At 37.2% G+C, this 20,088-nt stretch overlaps 1 protein-coding gene across 1 annotated transcript in view; it reads right to left on the reverse strand.

Moving 5' to 3' along the window:
* LOC131859917 (mitochondrial fission protein ELM1) overlaps window positions 1-20,088 on the reverse strand; it is a 69,226-nt gene that overhangs the window by 42,491 nt on the left and 6,647 nt on the right. The window contains exons 2-3 of the mRNA XM_059214195.1: window positions 12,485-12,723; window positions 1,920-2,016 (exon numbers count right to left, since the gene is read on the reverse strand). Of these exons, the coding sequence (XP_059070178.1) occupies window positions 1,920-2,016; window positions 12,485-12,723 (336 nt within the window). The remainder of the gene's footprint in view (window positions 1-1,919; window positions 2,017-12,484; window positions 12,724-20,088) is intronic.

Genomic DNA, 20,088 nt, shown 5'->3' on the forward strand with positions numbered 1-20,088 from the left:
TTCCTTTCCATATATTCCTCCGTGATCCCTTGTCCCCCTTTGATGTGTTTGTCTTATAGTATGTGGCGGGTCAAACTGAGGGTCACGTCTCTTTTTAGAAGAGACGTGATTACTTTATAGTTCGCTGCCCTTTTGTTTGTATTTGTTTTGGTCGTGTCTCTCTTCAGACGCATACCCAGTGCATTCAATATTATATTTAGTACACATCCTATGCAATATTTACATTAATAATTATAGGTATGTTAAGTATATTAATTTAAATTCAACAATAATTGTTAATGATCAACGCAATACTTATGGTTTCATATTAATTAATATTCACTAATTAATCTAACACAATAAGGTTTGAACTGTTTTCTGAGTAGCGACATAAGTATTAAATGAATATCAGAAATTTAAATACATATATGCAAACATATTATGTACAATTAGCATAGGGACATGACATGTTGGAAATTAAAAGAGTAGTTAGAACAAGTGGCAGCAAGTGTTGGAAATGAAAAGAGTAGTTAAAACAAGTGGCGGTTTTGAAACCACCTGATTATGCAGTAACCAAACTGTTGATAATAAAACTGCCAATTAAAAACAAGCAGTGGTTTCAAAACCACTAGATCAAATGTGTGACTATTATTCTGCATTAAGTGATGTTTGCCCTGGGAACCCATACAGGGAAAGATACAGAAGAATAACAGCTTTCATTTTCAGAATGAGAGGACGTCCTTTAGTACTAACTGTCTTCATTTCCAGAATGATAAGGAGTCCTTTAGCACACGAAAGAGCATCCCAAAGGCATTGCAGGGAGAGGATCAGTTGGCAACTGAAAACATGAATGCATGACTGCCAAGATGAGAGTTTGTAATTGATTTTACAATGAAGGAAATACACAACAGAGAGTGCCTATAGGAGCAAAAGGGTTGTTCTATTCATCCTTTTTGTATCTATTGGAAATTAAGGAAGCTGTGATTTGGCACTTCCAACTGGTTTTCCCCTCCTTTGAATTTTGAGATAAAAATTATGAGTATGTCATTCTTATGTTTATTTCTCCTTGTTGCTTGTGACAAATATTTTATATAATTTTTATTTACATTACAGCACTAATCTAAGACTTCTAAGCATTTAAACAAACACACTATGACTGTCATCTGAAGCAATTTCAAGTAGAATAGTTGTGTGATTTTGCAAATTCCACAAGTAGATGTGCTTGAGAGTTTACAGATCAGACGATTAGTCTTTGTTCCTCCATCCACAAAGCATCCCAGATGACAGGCTACACCCAGGGATGTCCTGTGGTATGCTGATAAGAATTAGAATTTTTCTAACAGTTTTATATGGTTTCTTTTGTGAAGCATTTAAGGAATCTATTCTGTGAAAGAACAAAATAATTATGAACTAGCATACAAGAATTATTTATGGTGCAAGTTACAAATATTCCAAAAGCTTCAAGAATTATTTATGGAAATGGGATTGGGGTCAGGGAAAAGAATAGGTATCAAAAAGTAGGGACAAGTCCCCATTGAATACAAGCAGAACATAAGATGGGTTTTCCCTAGACATTTATTGATTTCCATTGTGCTCAGTGAAAGCTATGCATTTCAGAACTTTCTTGCTCTTCCTATATCATTTCCTAGAGAGAAAAAGATAATGACCTAGAATGGAGAAAATTTTAATCTAAGGAGTCTGTTTCATTAAAATGAAGCTGAAGTAACTGAAGCCTGACCCACATACAGCACACAAAGGAAGAATGTGAATAGAACAATAACAAAATGTTAAAGTATCACAAACTCAAAGCAAATGGTCATGACACAAAAAAGCATACATAGATGAAACCAGTCGTATGAAAATAAATATCTTATTGCAAATAGGTAAATTCCTTCGGTTGTCATTCTCTAGAATATATCAAATCACCTAGTATCTTGTACCTGTACTACAAATGTATTTTGCGGAGCTAATCTTTTTATTGCGCTTGCAATTGAAATTGTGTCTCGACCAGATGCAACCACCAACAAGGGTCCGTCTCTGTTGGAAGAAAATGGGTGTTAGATTGGAAAGGCACTTTAATTGTTTTAAAAATATAATACAAATAGAATCAAGGACAAATGCACATTATAAGTAAAATATAATATTTGCTGCATCAGGTGTACTTGCACACCATTGTAGCAACGGAATACAAAATAAATAAACTTGAAAATGTGCACATCAAAAGGGAGATAATATCAATGAAGATCGAATCAAAATGTGGATAAGTTATAAAAGGATGCACTTGTAACAAACGTTAACAAATTTTCTCCTACATTAGAAAGAAAAAAAAAAAGTATATTAACATCCACAATGACCAAGGTAGTTTGATGGAAATCAAAAAGAATGTCAAGACATGTTAGAATAAGATGCTCACCCACAATTAGATGAATAGAGAGTATCTTCTCTCAAGGAAAGTATCGATCAACCAGCAATTAGGCGCTTGGTGTGGTTCAAATAACTCCCCGAGCAATCAAAAGTAAGGTAGTTTGCATCTAGGACTTTGACAACCATTGCATACCACCCAAACCCTACTAGAACATGGGCACCTAACAAGTCTATGGCATATTTTTGGGCTCATATTCTTGCCAACTGAAGATCTAAATCAAATTCTATAATGCATAGTAGCAGATTGCAGCAAAATATTGTGACCTGTTGGATCTGACCTAGCATCCGTCTTTTTGCTGAGAAAATTTTGCCATTTCCCAGAAACCACTGAAATTGTTGTTTTCCCATATTGTCCTATTTCTTCACAGTTCGACTGCTAGATTTGCACAAAAGGGCAATTTTTCTGTAATTTTCCATTTTTTACCATATTTTTTCATTTGTAACCACATTTTTTACCCACGGTGTAGTGATCAAGTTTGACTATTTCATGCTGATTTTAGCAGATTTCACCCAATCATTTCAACATATGTGAGCTTTCTAGGTGCCTAGTCTGATATTCTTAAAGGTTTGAATGTGGAATGAAGGCTTAAAAGCATTCATACCATGGTGTGAAGGGTTTGCTCTAATGCCCTTTAGATGTCACCAATCAAATGAAGCAAGCTTCTGAAGTCCTCTCAAAAAAATAAGGCAAAAAATGCAAAGATAGTCACTCATGTTCAATCAGCTTCTTCTCAAGCTACAGTGGACCACTTTACTAAAGTAGCACAATCACAACACACTTCAATGATTTATGTACCTTCTTCTTATCATAAAGACGTGACAAAGGCAGGGGGGCATAATGCCTTTTTTGCACCACGCACTACACTTGGAGCACAACCAACTTTGAAGAGTACACGATGGAAAAAGACTATACATGAGCAGGCCAAAAAGGCTATTGCTAATTTTTGGTACTATTCTTGCATATCATTCCATATTGTGAGATCTCCATACTAGCAACCTGTTGTGACCATTTCACACATCGCCCCATTAGAATGGGGACCCCCTCTTTTGTTTTTTGGTTTTGCCTTCTCTTTGCTTGTTTTTCTCTCTGCTTTTTAGGATTTTGAGTGAGTGAGTGGTCTGTCTGAGCTAGCTGGATTAGGGCTGAACCTTGGAAGCTCAGTTTTAGGGTTTCATTCAAGTTAAGTCTAACCAAATTTTGGAAAAGTGTTAGTTTACCTGAAGATTCAAGATTGTCAGAATGAGGTATACCTTTCAGGAGAGTCAAATTGGTTAGGTCAGGGATAGGACAGGTCTCAGGTCAGGTCTAGATTGAAGGAGAGTTTTCCTGGGTAAGGTCCAGTTTGTTTCTAAGTCTGGGTAAGCTAAGCATGGTCAATGAAGAAAGGGAGTCCAGTCGGCCAAGTTAAATAGGGAATGAAGTGGATCAAGGGCCTAAAAATGTCAAATTCGCTCCTGACCCTTGCTAAGGGTCCAGGGCGAAATTCCTTGTAGACTGAATTTCCTTCACAATTTTGACTAAGTTTTGACATGTTTGAAGATGGATTTATGTGTTCTTGCCTAGAGAGGGATTTGATCGATTTTGGAGAGCAAGATGATGCCTGAAATAGGATTTTCGCTCCTGACCCTTGCAGAGGGTCCAGGGCGAATTTCATTCTAAACACTGTTTCTTGCCTTAGATGAAATTGCAAACTTGTTCTTAACCTTGAAAATGACCTGACTTTGCCTTGTGAAGTGGTTTGAAACTTAAAAATTGAGTAGTTTAGCCTGGAATGAAGATTTCGCTCCTGACCCTTGCTGAGGGTCCAGGGCGAAAATTTTATTTTGAGCTTATTTTTCACTGACTTTGACTAACTTTTTATGTGCAGGGCCTCCTGGAATGAAGATTGGACGTCACTTGATGCATTTGAAGGTTTAAAAACATGGAAAATGATGAGTTTTGGACGAGGAGGGTAAATTCGCTCCTGACCCTTCCAGAGGGTCCTGAGCGAAATTTTGAATATCTCTTGTTTTGCAGTAAAAGGGGTCAAGTTTTGGACATGAATGGAACAGGAACAACTCCCTTTACCCGCCTGAGAAAGTTTCAACTTGAAAAGATGAAGGATTTTGTTGAAAACCTAAAATTCGCTCCTGACCCTTCCAGAGGGCCCAGGGCAAAAATCTTTATGGGAGATGTTTTTGCTTAACCCTGGTTGAATTGGAGTGTCAGAAACATGATGAATGGTGAAATGAGCATGATGAAGCCCCCAAACTTGTTTAAAGATGAAAGAATGAAGGAGTTTTGCCCAGGAAAGGCAATTTCGCTCCTGACCCTTGCTGAGGGTCCAGGGCGAAATTCCTTTAAAACACATTTTTTTTGGTTTTCTTGGACATGAAATCCTATTCATAGCACAGTACAAGATGAAATCTTACTTGGCAAAGAGGTTTCAAGGTGAAAAGTGAAACATTTTGGTCAAAATTGCAAAATTCGCTCCTGACCCTCTCAGGAGGTCCAAAGCGAAATTTTCAAAAACACCTTTTTCTTGCAAGGTCAAAATGATTTTTATGGTTGGAGTATGTTTTATCCTTTGAAGATAATTTGGATGGCCAACAAAAAGCAACCAAGCCCAAAAAAGGAAAATCGCTCCTGACCCTTGCTAAGGGTCCAAGGCGAAAATTCTAAAACCTATCTCTTCCTCCAAAGTTTGAGAAAAGCTGAGCCTAGGCATGGGTTTAAAACGATGTTTGGATTGTCTTAAAGTGAACTGGGATCGTTAAGAGTGAAGATTTCAAGGCCAAGAAGGAAAGTCGCTCCTGACCCTTCCAGAGGGTCCAGAGCGAAATTCCCAAGTCCCCCCCTTTTCTTGCAAATTCAAGACAAAATCTTGTTGTTCATGACTTAGGTGTGAGAAGGACATCATGTTTTATGCCTTAGAAGTGATTTGAAGCTAAAGGAATGAAGGAATATGCCTAAAACTCAAAAGTCGCTCCTGACCCTCCCAGAGGGCCCAAGGCGAAAATCACAAAATCAACCTATTCCTTCTGAGTTTTTGCTAAGGCAAAGATGCATTAAGGTGGAAATAACCTTTAGGACCATGATGAGTGATGGTTTGCTTCCAAAAACTTGATGATTCTAGGCCAGGGAAGAAAATCGCTCCTGACCCTTGCTGAGGGTCCAGGGCGAAAATTTGAAAAACCTCTATTTTACCTTGCAGAAACAAGACAAACTTGGGTGGAGTGAATAAAGAAGGGCATTGCCTAGTGATGAGTAAAGGATTCAACGAAAGATAATGATGGAGTGAGCCTAGAACATAAAATTCGCTCCTGACCCTTCCTGAGGGTCCAGGGCGAAAAACTTTATAGGAAGCTTTTCGCGCTTGGTTTGGTTGAATTGAAATGTCAAATGCATGTTGAAAAGAGGAATGAACATGATCTTGCTTTGACAAGTGTTTGATAGCATTAAGGAATGGAGATTCTAGCCAAGAAAGGCAACTTCACTCCTGACCCTTCCAGAGGGTCCAGAGCAAAATTCCTTGTAAACCCATTTTTAACCTTTCTTGGACATAAAAAACCTTGTTCCTAGAGCCATAAGCATCGAAATCCCACTAGGCAAGGAAGTTTTTAGGTGAGAAAATGAAGATTTTTGGTCAAGATTGAAAAATCGCTCCTGACCCTTACAGAGGGTCCAGGGCGAAAAACCCTAAAATCACACTTTTCCTCCTAAGTTGAATAAAACTAAGTCTGGAATGCAATGCAAGAGCCTATTTGGAGTGCCTTGAAGTGGTTTTTGAACTTTGAAAATGAACAGTTTGAGCCCAATTGTGAATTTCGCTCCTGACCCTTCCAGAGGGTCCAGAGCGAAATTCCCCTAAATGCACTATTTCCTTCAAAATTTGGATGAGCTAACCCAGTGATGGAAGGAAATGGACCCTGGAGATTGCCTTGGAGGAGTTTAATGATTGAGCTAAGGCGAATTCTGGCCTAAAATGAGAAAATCGCTCCTGACCCTTCCAGAGGGTCCAGGGCGAAATTTACATTTTCACCTAATTACTCATGAGAAATGATTAAAAATTGAAATGCAATACCTTGATTAGGCCAAAACAGACATAAGCTTGCCGTCCAGGAGATTTTGGAGTGAAGGGAATGAGGTGTTCAAGTTTTAAACTCAAAAGTCGCTCCTGACCCTCCCAGAGGGTCCAGGGCGAAATCATTAGCAAGCTTCACTAGCCCTCAATCCAACATTGATATTCCTCAAATCATCAAAATTGCTAAGTTCGAAACAATTGGGAGGATTAAATTAAATTCACATTAATTAAAGGCATATTTAATTTAATAAATTAATTTTTAGGCCTTGAAATAATAAAAAATTCCACCTTGGAGGCATTAAAATTAATTTTAAAAAATTGAAAAATACAAATTGAGCGCTCAAAGGCATTATTTTGCCTTTATTGGCAAGTCGGCCACCTTTTTAAAAGGTCTTTATTTATTTTTTACCCCTTATTGGCAAGTCGGCCTTGGGGAAAAGGACGGTGAGCGCTCTATAATTTCAGGCAATATCTGGAATCATCTATCTTCTTGTTCATGTACTCATAAATATTCACTAGACTAGGAAAATATGAGATTTTTCTTTCTTTGCTAGTTTCACGGCATGTGTGAAGCATTTATTCTTTGAAAATTTGATCAAAAAATAATGACGTATTTTTAGAAAAGCTTTAAAAAATATATTTTGAATTCTGTACTTTCCTTCATAAAATACAACATTAAAATTGAAAACAAAAGCAAAGAATAAGTATACGCAAAACAAGATAGTTTAAATGCACCTAAAAGTCTTATTAGAACATGGCTCTACCCGATTGAGCCGAGTAGGTGAAAATAGGTAACAGTGCCTATGATTGATCCTAACCTTATGATGCCTACACCTATGATCTATCTTCTTGTTCGTGTACTCATAAATATTCACTAGACTGGGAAAATATGAGATTTTTCTTTCTTTGCTAGTTTCACGGCATGTGTGAAGCATTTATTCTTTGAAAGTTTGATCAATAAATAATGATGTATTTTCAGAAAAGCTTTAAAAAATATGTTTTGAATTCTGTACTTTTCTTCATAAAATACAACATTAAAATTGAAAACAAAAGCAAAGAATAAGTATACGCAAAACAAGATAGTTTAAATGCACCTAAAAGTCTTATTAGAACATGGCTCTACCTGATTGAGCCGAGTAGGTGAAAATAGGTAACAGTGCCTATGATTGATCCTAACCTTATGATGCCTACACCTTGATGTAGGGTATCTTCATGTGGTATTGGCACTTAGTCTTTCAAGATTGTCTCATAATTCTCCTTGTTGAATCCTCATCTTCATGGTAATGTTTTGAATCCTAATGTTATGACCTATAGGGCAGTGTTATTTTTTCCTTGCATCATCGTGATATCCTCTACCATGATGTTGGGCAAGCTTTTAGCTTCATGTAATGAGTGTGATCTCTCCTTCACGCCTTGGGGTCTTGACCTCTTCATGTCGCCATGATGGAATGAAAGTTTTGAATATCTTGAAAACCTTGGTGTCAATTGACCTTCCTCTTGAACCTTGATGTTGATCCTTATATAGCTTGTGAAGTCCTTTCACGTTGCACTTGTTTCATTCCTCTTTATCATTCCATGAGCTTCCATCTATTATGATTTCTTCCTACAAAAGCCACAAGTATGAATGAGAACATTTGCAAAATCAATAAAGCCTTCTACACTTGTTAGATATTGTTTGTAAGTTCGTAGCCCTTACAATATGTAAGGACAGATTTTAAGCATCTTATTGCAAAACTAAGGCGCATCTTTGATGTTGTTCTGTATAAGTCATAGCTGGGTGGGTTTTTCATATGTGCATGCACAACCCTGATATTATTTTGGCCAATATTTGCATCATGAAGCCTAAGGAGCATGTTTATACAAAACAACTACTGTTCAATTCATAGCTGCAAATTAAGTCTGATCTTCAGGCCTTTAGGTCAAAATTCAGTGCTCTAGGTCTGATTCCCTTTATGTTTCAGGTCTGATGTTTCATTTGCAGGCCTAATTTCTGATCTCTGAGTCCTTCAAGTCTGATTTAGGTGTGTCTCAACCCCTGCAAGTCTGATCTCTATCTGATTTTGACTGATTTTTCCCCCCTTGAGGTTGGAATTTTGCTTTCTAGGTCTGATTTGCTGATTGCAAGCCTGATTTTCCATGTTTTAAGTGGGCGCATTTCAAGGGGTGTCTTGCATGGCGGGTTCAAGGTATTGTCTTGCACAAGGCATAGCAGGATTCAAAGATCATTTAGGGATAGACTTGCACAATTCAGATGTATGGTGGATTTTAGGGCGTGTTGTGCACAAATGAGGTACGATTTGAAGTGCATATTTGCACAAAATGATGAGTGGCATCTAGGTGCATGCTTGCACAAAGGGGGCGCAATTGGATGAGTGCCATAAACAAAATGATATAAAAGCAAGAGCACATCTGATATAGGTGCTCCAAGGTCTGATTTTGATACCCTTGAGGCCTCATTTGATCTTGCATTGATGAAAGAAGTTGCCATCATCTCTCATTTGACCTCTTCTAGGCCTGCTAGACACAATTTGGAATCACAATTAGAAATGCCTAAAAGATGGTCTTTGAGGTGATTGATGCCTCTACTAAGCTATTCGAGCACCAGGTACAAATAACAATCCCTACTACCAGTCCCATTATAGCATATTTCCAAGTAGGGTCATGACTTCCAAGGAATCTAATTCCAAAGAGACAGCTTCCATTTGTTGAGTCCAAACAAGATGCAGAGCCAGATGCCATTGTGATTGTATATTAACCTAAAATATTGATAAGGAAAAAAAATAGCATTTAAACAAACTAGAACGATTTAAACATGATTTTTCTAATCATATAAAATTTGAATGTATTTTAAAATTTTAAACGTAATATTGTAATAAATGATGACAGAATTAACAACTTTGACAAAAATAACATCTTTTAACACTAAAACAAAAACCCTATATTCATAAATAAAAATAAATAAAAAGTTTGATTCAAATCAACGTAAATCATTTAAATTTTAATCAACAAATAAATTGAATCAATCGATCCAATAAAATATGTAAATTATGTATGCTTAAATAATTAGAAATGATTTACAAGTTTATATGCTTGAAAAAAGAAAAAGAAAATTGAGCTAACTTGATGCAAATCTGAAATTTTGGAAATTTGTTCTTCAAATCCCCTTTAAAATGCTTCCCAATTTTCTCTAGAAAGCTTGTCCACTACCACGTGTGTTGAAGAAGGGTAAATGGGAAATTTAAAGACCAAATTTTGCAATCTTTGGCTCATTAAACACAATATTCCTGTGTTTGGTGTGTGCCCTTGCCATGGCGATTTTTTAGCACAAACTAGCCGAGTTTTTCGAATTACTCAGGACATTGTTCTAGTGAGTTTTCACTATGAGTACTTAAGCATCAAAAAAACTTACAAGTACTCAATGACTCACCCAATTTACAATCTATGTTCCCAACACTATATTAACCAAAACTGTTAGCATACACATAGTATATAATACTTGAAAATATGCTTCTATATATATTCTCCAAGAGTAAAAGACTTTTTGTTGCAATACAAAGCAAAGATGACATGCAAGGTATGAAAACCTTGAAAATAGCATTTCACCTTGTTAATTTTTCTGTATACATACAACACAATCATTAATTAGCCTAACTTAAGCCTAAGACCAAAACATAATAAAGGTATTATCCAAAACTTCCTCATCCACTTTTAAGTATTTCTAATTCCTTGCCTTTGTCTTTTACCTTAGTCAACATCCCCCTCATAACCTATTGTCTACTTTGAACCCACATATTCCATAGTTAAACATTGTTTACTTGATCCTCTAAGTACCCCCACACAACTCTGTACAATAATCCCTTAACACCTTTACAAACCTACACCCACATATTGCTTTTCCGTAATCTAAAATAATACTATACTCCATATCTCTTCCTCGCCCTACATCAAACATTCTTTCTTTTCATTAACATTAACCTAGGGTGTCAAGCTACTAAATGTCCTAAGGATTATGTTCATTCTCTGTGAAATGCCACTCCTCCATAATGACACTTGGTTGATACCCAATGCATGGAAGGCAGAAACAAAAATTGTGGACTTCATTGAAGATGTGAGAACATATAAACAAATGGAATGTTTAAATGCATCACAAGGAACACCAAACAGAAAATTAAATTTGAAGAACAAAGGAAAACAAACATCAGAAAGCAAATGAGGAGAATGGTGGAGTAATTATTTTCATCCTAACTAGTGAAGGCAATAAATCCCACCCCAATCAACCTAGTCTTAAAATTCCGCGCATTGCCATTATTTTCCCTTCAAAGTTTATTGCCATTAGTTTCCCTTCAAAGTTCATCCAACATCATTCCATAGCACACCCTACCTTCACACAAGGCCATCTGGCGATGACCTATAAATCTCACAGGTTTGTATTTGAGCTTTGCGGTAATTTGTCAAATGCAAGGCAATAATATCAAGGAAAAAGTATCCCCACCAAGGAAAAAGAAAGCGTGAAGTTTTACTGCAAATACAGGAGGAAAAAGCCTGTTAAACAGAAGGCAACCATGAACAACATAGATGAAAGGAAGTGTCACAGATATTCTCCAGCCCATTAACATGGATGAAGATGAAGTTGTCACTCATGTTGACACTAACAGTAGGAATCATTAGCAAGGTAAATCCTCTTCTCAAGAGCTCAATTTAACTCACATAATCGAATCAAATATAGTGAAAAATTCAAGGGCCAAGTTTGTAACTCTACTCACCTCATAACAAGGATGGATTTATGTCTCCAAAATGGAAGACCTCCATATTTTTCTCATCCCCACTCTGATTGATTTGGCATCAACACCAACCATCTTCATATTTCAGGACAATCATATTATGCATGTCCTAAACAAGGGCTTTCCCTCATCGACATAGCTCCAAAATGGAAGACCTCCATATTTTTCTCATCCCCACTCTGATTGATTTGGCATCAACACCAACCATCTTCATATTTCAGGACAATCATATTATGCCTGTCCTAAACAAGGGCTTTCCCTCGTCGACATAGGTCCTTAGCATCCCGTTTGGATAGATACTTGTAGACATTATGTTTCTCAAGGTCCAGGTTGTGCATCAAGATCCTAATGCATCCCCTCTACCCAACTCGGCTGCCACCCACTTTAATTAGGTCACACTAACTGCCATAATGGGCATCACCATAGTTATAAGAGGTCTCATCAAAATGATAGAGAAAGGGGTGCATAATCCATATGGATAGTTGTCCCCACAAGATTGCTTCACAGTTTCTTGACATAGTAAAACATATTGAAGGTATCGATGTTTAGGTTGAAAAGTTAAGCAAAGTCGTTGACCAGCATGAGAAGTCTTTAGAGGCTATCAATACTAATAGTATGCTTCTACCTACTAAACATGAAAAATTTGTTGAAATCGTCAAGGAACATTTGAAAGTGACTCTAACAAATGCCAGGCCACTCATGTGGAGAGCTCAAATGAAGCAAATTTCAAATATGTCTGGTCACACACCCTATCTAAACTACATCTTTTACCACCCAGATTGCAAAAACATTCAATGAAGAAGGTGGGCCTTACCCTTCCCTTCATGGGTAGAATTAATGATGTCTTGTTAAGTAATCCAGGACTTTCAGAATCAAGATCTACATGTTTGTAATTTTCCTTTCGAATACATTTTAATGCAACAAACTCATTGAATACAAGTTTACTGAAAAAAGTGGGTATCTTCTAAATTTGATAGTGATCTAGTTATAGGATGTAACAAATGCTACGAGTTTTTAGGCCTCAAATTCTGCTGTCTATGTTCTTCCATGCTCGCCTGTTTTGATCAAGACAGCTCTTTCATTTACTCCCTTTATCTCAATATAATAGAGAAAATTTAGATTTTCCAAAATATAAAGAACTTCCAAAATTTATCCACTTTCAGGGTAATTTTTGCAAAAATTGATCTCTCAAAGGCCCCAAAGAAGCAAGAAAGCAAAAACAAGGCATAAACTTACTTTCCTGAGGAATCACGAGCTATTGCTGCAATTTGTCTTGCATCAGCATCTGAAATAGACATGGAATCTGTACTAGTGCTCTGTTCTAAAGGAAAAGGTGTAACCTGATTTGCTCCTATATTCTTTAGAAGAGGCAAATTAACACATATATGCCTTATAAGATAATCCAGTCTTTTGTGAAGAGAAACAGGAAGCCATCTCAACCATTCATTATAACCCCCACGTGGTCTAGTAATACGCTGCACAGGCCATGAAAAACAATTCAAATTACACAAAATTGAAATTCCATGAAACAATGGTCTCCCCAAAAGTTTATGGACTAATATACAAGTCAAAGATGTATTAATCAACAAAACGGTACAACTTAAATGCTTGAATTCCATCAATTTCTCCTACCAAATTTAATATATTAATTTAAAACAACATTGCTTAAATTTAAGTTTCAACATATGTCGAGTACCAGATAATGAAAAATATACTCCAATAAAAGACAAAAAGCTGCACCAACAAAAGAAGCATCATTTCCATAGCTGCTACATCCAAGATAAATAATATGACATTAAATAATAAAGAAACATTAAAAGGAGTATTTCTTGTGCAAACTGAATCTAAGACAGCAACCTGAGCTTGAAAGTTGAAATTAATAAATCGATCATATAGTATTTGAATATTTGGCTGTATTTTTTCTGTATCTTTGGCTTCATTTGAAAAAATTTACTCCTGGTCTCATCAATTGTTATCAACCATTGCCTGAAAATAGGGTAAGCACAGCAATACTGGGCAGTTCTTTATCTAAATTTGTATTGTGATGATACCAGGGAAAAACTGGTTGCTCCATCAGCAAAGATTTACTTGTTAACGGCAGTTAATGTATTCTTTTTTATTTTGTTACATCTTGAATCTTGATAAAGATAAAACCAGAATGATTTCAGATTGTGCTGCAGGCATTGCAAGCAAAGGCCAAGATGCAAAATCCAAAATTAGATCAATGCTTACAGCCCCAACTTTTCTTGGTCTGGGATTGGTTTTTGAATTCAATTGTCCATGCTCCTGTGATGTGAAACTTTTGTATTTTTCCCTTTATTCTTGGGTATGGTTTCTGAAGAGAAAAATTCCATCTCCAATGATTCTGGCAATTTGTTTCTCAGTGAGGGAAAGCAAACCACTAGGGCCTTGCTGCTGCTTCTTGATCATCTGTCAGAGCTCCTAAAAATTCACTTTCTCACATTTATCATGCTGAAAGGCTGGTTGACAGTTAGCTAAGCTCTACTCTCTCTGTTTCTTTGCGGGCTCATGTCCTTCACAATTTTCACTGTCATCATTATCTCCCTTATAATCACCTTCCAGGCTTCCACCATTCATTAGGCCTGCCCGATACATTCTCTATTCTGCATCAAATCTTTCGGAAATTCCTTGGGCAGCTACAGCTTCAAGATTTCAAATCTTCTTGGGATAAAAACACTCCAACCATACATAGTATACCCATTCCTCTAACATAAATAATCAAATATCTGCACCTTAATAGTTATATAGGGAGCCTTACTCAGATTTACTTCAAGACAGATCTACAGACTTCAACACAGAGCCTTGCAAAAATAACAAATTCCAGTGACATCATTAGTGAGGTCCCAAGTGAAGTGAATTCTCATCATGATCAAAAACCTTGGTTCTAAAATTAAAATGGCAGTGTTTAAGGTTGCCATTCTGAATTAAGCTGGTATATCAAACAGTATTCTTCCAAAGGTATTGAGGAAATGTCTTACAAATCATGAACAGCCCAGCACAGTTTATTGATCCCTTGCTAAGCTTTAAAGATCTTTACTCTATTTGAAAATGATTGTCTATAGCATTATTAAGATTCCCAAACGGCCAATTGTCATGTCCCTAACTCAGATCGCAGCCTCTATTAATAGTAATGATAGTGGTTTGCAAGGTAAAGGGACGAACTGGTAACATACTTCCGCCAAAGTACAGCCCATTGAAATAAATTGCAGCCTTTACAAATACAAATCGCAAGTCCAGGCCAGGTAATTAATAAAGAGGCCGACCAGGATTAGATAAAGTAATAATAGCCAAAGAAGGCCGACTAAGGTTGGGGGAATTAACAAGAGGCTGACCATAATAAAAGAAAGAATAATTATTATTAAGCGGGCTGACCCAGAACTGAAAAGGCAGCAGTCAGTTGGAACAGATGCCTAACTTGGAAGGGTGGTGATCTTGGTAAAGAGATGTGTCCCTCCGTCCCTCTTAAGAGATATATTAAGGTAGATCTTCATTTGAGAGAAGCCCTCGAATCAGATCAGAAATTCTATAATATAATCTGCATTCAGAAAACAGCAGCCATTTGATTTAGCAAGTAGTTGGTATGCAATATGGTTAAGTTGATTGTTTAATATATAATCTCTTATGTATCTTTGATCAAGTTATTAATTGGAATTACCAATCTATCTAGATGCTCATAATTAGTTAATTAAACTATTTAATTCCCTACAAACAATCATATATGGATTAGTAAGGAAACATGTTAGGGAAAGGCAGTAGACCAGTTCCCACAATGTAAGTAGGCCAACCCAAGTTGGATGGACTGGAGGTCCTGCCACTTGTGGGCCAAGGGTTTGAATTGTCTTGGTTGGATGTTCAGCACCCTTGGGCTTAGTTGTGTGAATAGTTTCCAGGGGCCCTATCATGCTTTCCCCTCCAATCCCTACTATGGTTGGTTGTTGGAAGTGAAACTATAGAATGGATCCAAATAGGTAATGATAGGAATATCTATCATTTCATCAATGTTAATTGTTTATTTACCTTTAAAGTTCAATAGCTATTATATGATTTATTTATAAATACTATTTGTAAACAAATTATATTGTTGGAATTGTTATTTTAGGGCAAAAATTTGGTATATCCCAATAGGGGGCAATACACCAATCATCCATGCCCAGTACTTACAGATTTTAAAAATTGTATTTTCTCTCCAACCAGAGCTTAGCGGTTTGAAACAAAGACAGAACACCCATTAAATAGCAGATTTTCCCATTTAAAATATAAGCCAGCATTTAATTCAAGACTACATCCGGCTTTGGTGTTATTTCAAACTTGCTCTATGGGATCACAGCGTAGATAACCATTGAAGCAGATATCACAAAAATGTTGCAATAATTTGAATCTGCAATATTTTGGATCTCAGACACCAGATTAATTTTTTCATTTAAAACATACCTTTTTAAAATCTCATTGACCTTTATTTTGACCAATTTTTTGACTCGAATTATCTGATATGTCAGCCAATATTATCTGATTTCTCCTTTTAAAGGCTGTAAATTGCAAATTTTTGGTCATTTCAGCTTTATTCCGCTCTAGTTTTTTCTGCAACAAAATAGATTGGGTTTTTTTGGGCATCTTGACTGCTGAATAAGTTGATATCATTAGGATGGCCAAGCTATTTGATGAAGAGCATCTGAATCAAATTATTCAAGGGCAGAATGTAGAAGCTTTAAACTCAGGAACTCTATTGTATTCTTTTATGACATTGTTTCATGCTCTTTGTAAACTTTCAATATTGTAATGTGGTAATATTAAGGGCACCTCTGTTTATTCATTGCTTTGTTAGAATTCATGATTGGATGTAGGAAGATATCTCTGCTTGGGAAGATAAATGGCCATAGTTCCTTTTTGAAATGATAATTTGTTATTCGGTATTTTGCAAAGGAGACGAAGGCTCCTTAAATAGAGATTACATGAGGATCTTTCCATAACAGAAACGATCGAGAATAGAAACATGAAAGAAAACATTCTAACTAAGAACTAACTACGAAAAAAAAATCCTAAACTAACTAACTGAATGACCATTATAGAAACATTCCAATATTATTTTAATACCTTTGACTCACTTAAACTTTTGAGTGCAGATTCTGATGTACTCAGTGGAAGTAAGAATGTGCGAGCCATATCAGTAGCCCTGCACATAGCTTGGGAAAAGTGTTATGATAATATAGAAATGTTCTGAGAACTATAGAAACCATATCTCTATTGTAAGCAATGGTTTAGGATATGGAGATGGTGGTGTAGCATGAGGCTTTAGTAAACATCAACAGATCCTTTTATAGTGGCTTTACATCAGATTGGGAGGATGAAGGCCCTTGCATTTCATTGTTTTGAACTAGCACTAAAAGTGAAAAGTGGCATTACTCAGTGAATGACTGAACTAAGTGATTCTAAGCAATCCGGTTTATATTACATATGTTCAAATCCAGCTAGTATAAGACAATATAATCTACATATCGTGTTCATAGTTGATCATACTTCATACTCATAGTATCTGACCTCATTGACTCCACCCACTTTGTTTTACATTGCAGTTTGCTTTAATTTGTAGCTCAACATTTGTAGTTTTTGGTGTAATTGATTTTGAGTATTTCGAACTTTGAAAATCTAACCATGGAGTAATGCACTATGCAGTGTGCATTGTAATCCATGATCTTAAAGTTGATGAAGAAAATCCATATTTCAATATTCATGGTGTACGCTCTCATTTACTCACACTCTCGCTCTCTGTGCAATTAGGATGGCTTTAAGTGTCAAAAACATCAGTTATTTGTCCCCTTTATCTCTCTGCATTTTTGGGGTTCCCGGTTTTTTCCCAACAAATTAAAAATATCTTTACCTTTGGTTTGCCAAGACAATCCCATGAAAGATGTTTGCTTCTATGTAGATAACTACAAAAATAAAAGATACTATCAAAGTGAACATGGGTACATTGCAAACAAAAACCTACAAAAATAGAGAGAACCGCAAAATTAAAAGAATTCCATTGAAAAAAGATAAATTTAGCTATAGCCAACTAACTGATGCTAGACACCATAGTCAAAAAATCTTCACCATGTTGGCTGTCTTTTATAATAAGCATGATCAAGCTGTTGTTTATAACTAGGGAGGTGGATTCCAATTGCCAATGGCAACATTGGAATCCGCTTTAGGGCTGGGCCCTTTCTCACGCCACACTTAAAAGATTGTGTGTTCCCTTCAAATAGGGCCGACCCTATAAAAGAACACGCCACACATTAGATGAAATAAAACATAAAATGGCGCCAAGTTTAAATTAAACCAAGCCGACTTAATAAAGGTCAAGCATCATATATATAAAGTACTTTTGGCAAGCATCAAGAACAATCTTCATTTGTTCAACCCTCAAGCACATTAGCTCTGCAATCTAGTGCAAAATCTGATTGGAGAAGTAGGCGAATTCATCTATCTGCTGCTAGTTAATTCTGTGCAAATACATCTGCACCTTGAAGGCGAATTCCATCCAAATGATGCAAAGTATGTCTGCTGTTTGAAGGCATAATACTTCTGTCATATGAAGAGCTAGGTCATCAAGATGCAGATCTAAAGATGACATTTCCATTGATTTGAACAGCAAAGAAGTGTTGTTTACCCTAGGTGTTTTCATCAAGCTACCTAAGACATAAGTATTGTATAATAGAATATTAAAATAATGTTAATTTTAGTATTAATGCTCAATAGTGTATATTCTATTTTAGTTAGATCGTCTTCGATCTTCTCAGCAGTTTCTTATTAGAAACTTGCTATTCTTGTATTATTTATGAGCGTCTTGCTCATTCTATTAATGAATCAATTCTTTGAAATCCATATGCTTCTGCATTTGTTTTATGGTATCAGAGCTATAGGAGAAATTTTTTCGAAAATTTTTTAATTCTAATTTCCAATTAGTGGAAATTTTCGAAATTATTTCTGGTTTTTTTAAAAAATCCTTCTAGGGTTTTTTCAGTTTCCTAGCTCCTGTGACTACCTCGCGGGTTTGTACAGTCGCGTTTTTTTTTTGCGACCTGTGTTCGGCGGTGTTCGTGTTGTGCGCGACCTGCAGAGCCGTCGCGACCTGTGTTCGGCGATGTTCGTGGTGGTGCGCGACCTGCAGAGTCGTCACCGGTGCTCTGTCTGTCTGCGACCTTCGGCGTCGCGACCTGCAACCTTCGGCGTCGCGACCTGCAACCCTCGGTGTCGCAACCTGAACCCTCGGCGTCGCAACTTGCACCCTCGGCGACGCGACGCGACCTGCAAACGCGTCGCGACCTGCACCTTCGGCGACGCAATTTTTTTTTCTGAGCAAATCATGGCTTCCACGACCCTCTGAAATTTTCGATTAAGGTGTTTACCTTCCAGTTTCCATCGAAAATAAATTATTCTTGCAGATTCTTGGTGGATTTTTTAAACCCCAATCTAGGTAGTTGTCCATTTTTTCTGGGTGCCTCGATTTTTGAGCCCGCGGATCCAGATTTTGACAGCAGATTCCTTCTGGGTTTTTCGCACGAATTTCTGGGTTGTCTTTGGATTTTTTCTGGGTTGTCTTTGGATTTTTTCTGGGTCAGCCGGGAATTTTTTTTGGGAAACGTGCAAATGGCTTCTCTAACCAACCTGATGTTAGAAGGCAGTCAACGCTTTAATGGCAACAATTACAACATCTGGAAACAGCGTATGTTGACCATTTTTGAATATAGGCGTCTTGACCAGCTTGTTTTGGGAAAAGAGCTCAGTCCTGGTACACCTGGTGCAGATCAAGATAAGTTTGATGAACGCAATCGGGAGGCAGTTATGCTTCTCAAACTCTCAGTGACTGATGATCAGTTACCGCAGATTCCTTCCGGCAAGACAGCTTCCGACATCTGGAAGCATCTAAAGGAATTGCATGAGACATCCGACAAGAGCCGAGCATTCTTTCTAAAGAATCAGCTGTTCTCCATTATGATGGACGAACGTATGTCCTTACAGGAACACCTCACGAGGATTAAGGACATTCGAGATCAGCTCGAAGCTATTGGTCGGACTATGGAGGAAGAAGACATGGTAGTAATCACTCTGAAAAGTCTTCCGAAATCGTATGAACACTTCATTGAGACCCTCAATATTACTTCCACAAATGTTGATCTGAAGTTTTCAGAATTGTGCACCAAACTTCTCCAACAGGATCGTTGGAAACAATAGTTTGGTAGTGGTACTACATCAGCCTCCTCGGAAAATGCCTTCACAGCCCAATCCTTTCACAAGGATAAAGGCAAATTTCAGTCCTCTCAATCTTCTCAGCAGAAAGGCTCTTCTCAGACACAGGATGCTGCTAAGAAGAAGAATGTGCAATGCAATTACTGTCACAAGTACGGCCATATGAAGAAAGATTGCCGTCAGAGGCTCGCTTCTGAACAAAAGAAGCAGGGAGGGTCACACCAGAAGGCGCATGTTGCTGAACATTCCGAGCAGAAGGAGTCTGCCTTTTATGCTTTTATGGCTAAGAGGTCTTCAGATCATGCCAGGTCTTCTGCTTGGTACATCGACTCTGGTGCATCATGTCACTTTTCTCATCGGCGTGACTGGTTTACAGACTTCTCACCTTTCAGTGATTCCGTTGTATTTGGCAGAGATTAGGAGTATACAGTTGTTGGCAGAGGCACTGTTCAGATACAGTCTGGTGGCAGGACTCTCCTTTTTCTAAATGTGTTCTATGTTCCTGGAATGGAACTTAATCTGCTCTCTGTCAATCAGATTATGAGGAATTCTCCTCAGCTAGATGTGGTGTTCAGTGCTCACAAGTGTTCCAT

Source organism: Cryptomeria japonica, chromosome 11, assembly GCF_030272615.1.
Source record: "Cryptomeria japonica chromosome 11, Sugi_1.0, whole genome shotgun sequence".
Lineage (NCBI taxonomy): Eukaryota > Viridiplantae > Streptophyta > Pinopsida > Cupressales > Cupressaceae > Cryptomeria > Cryptomeria japonica.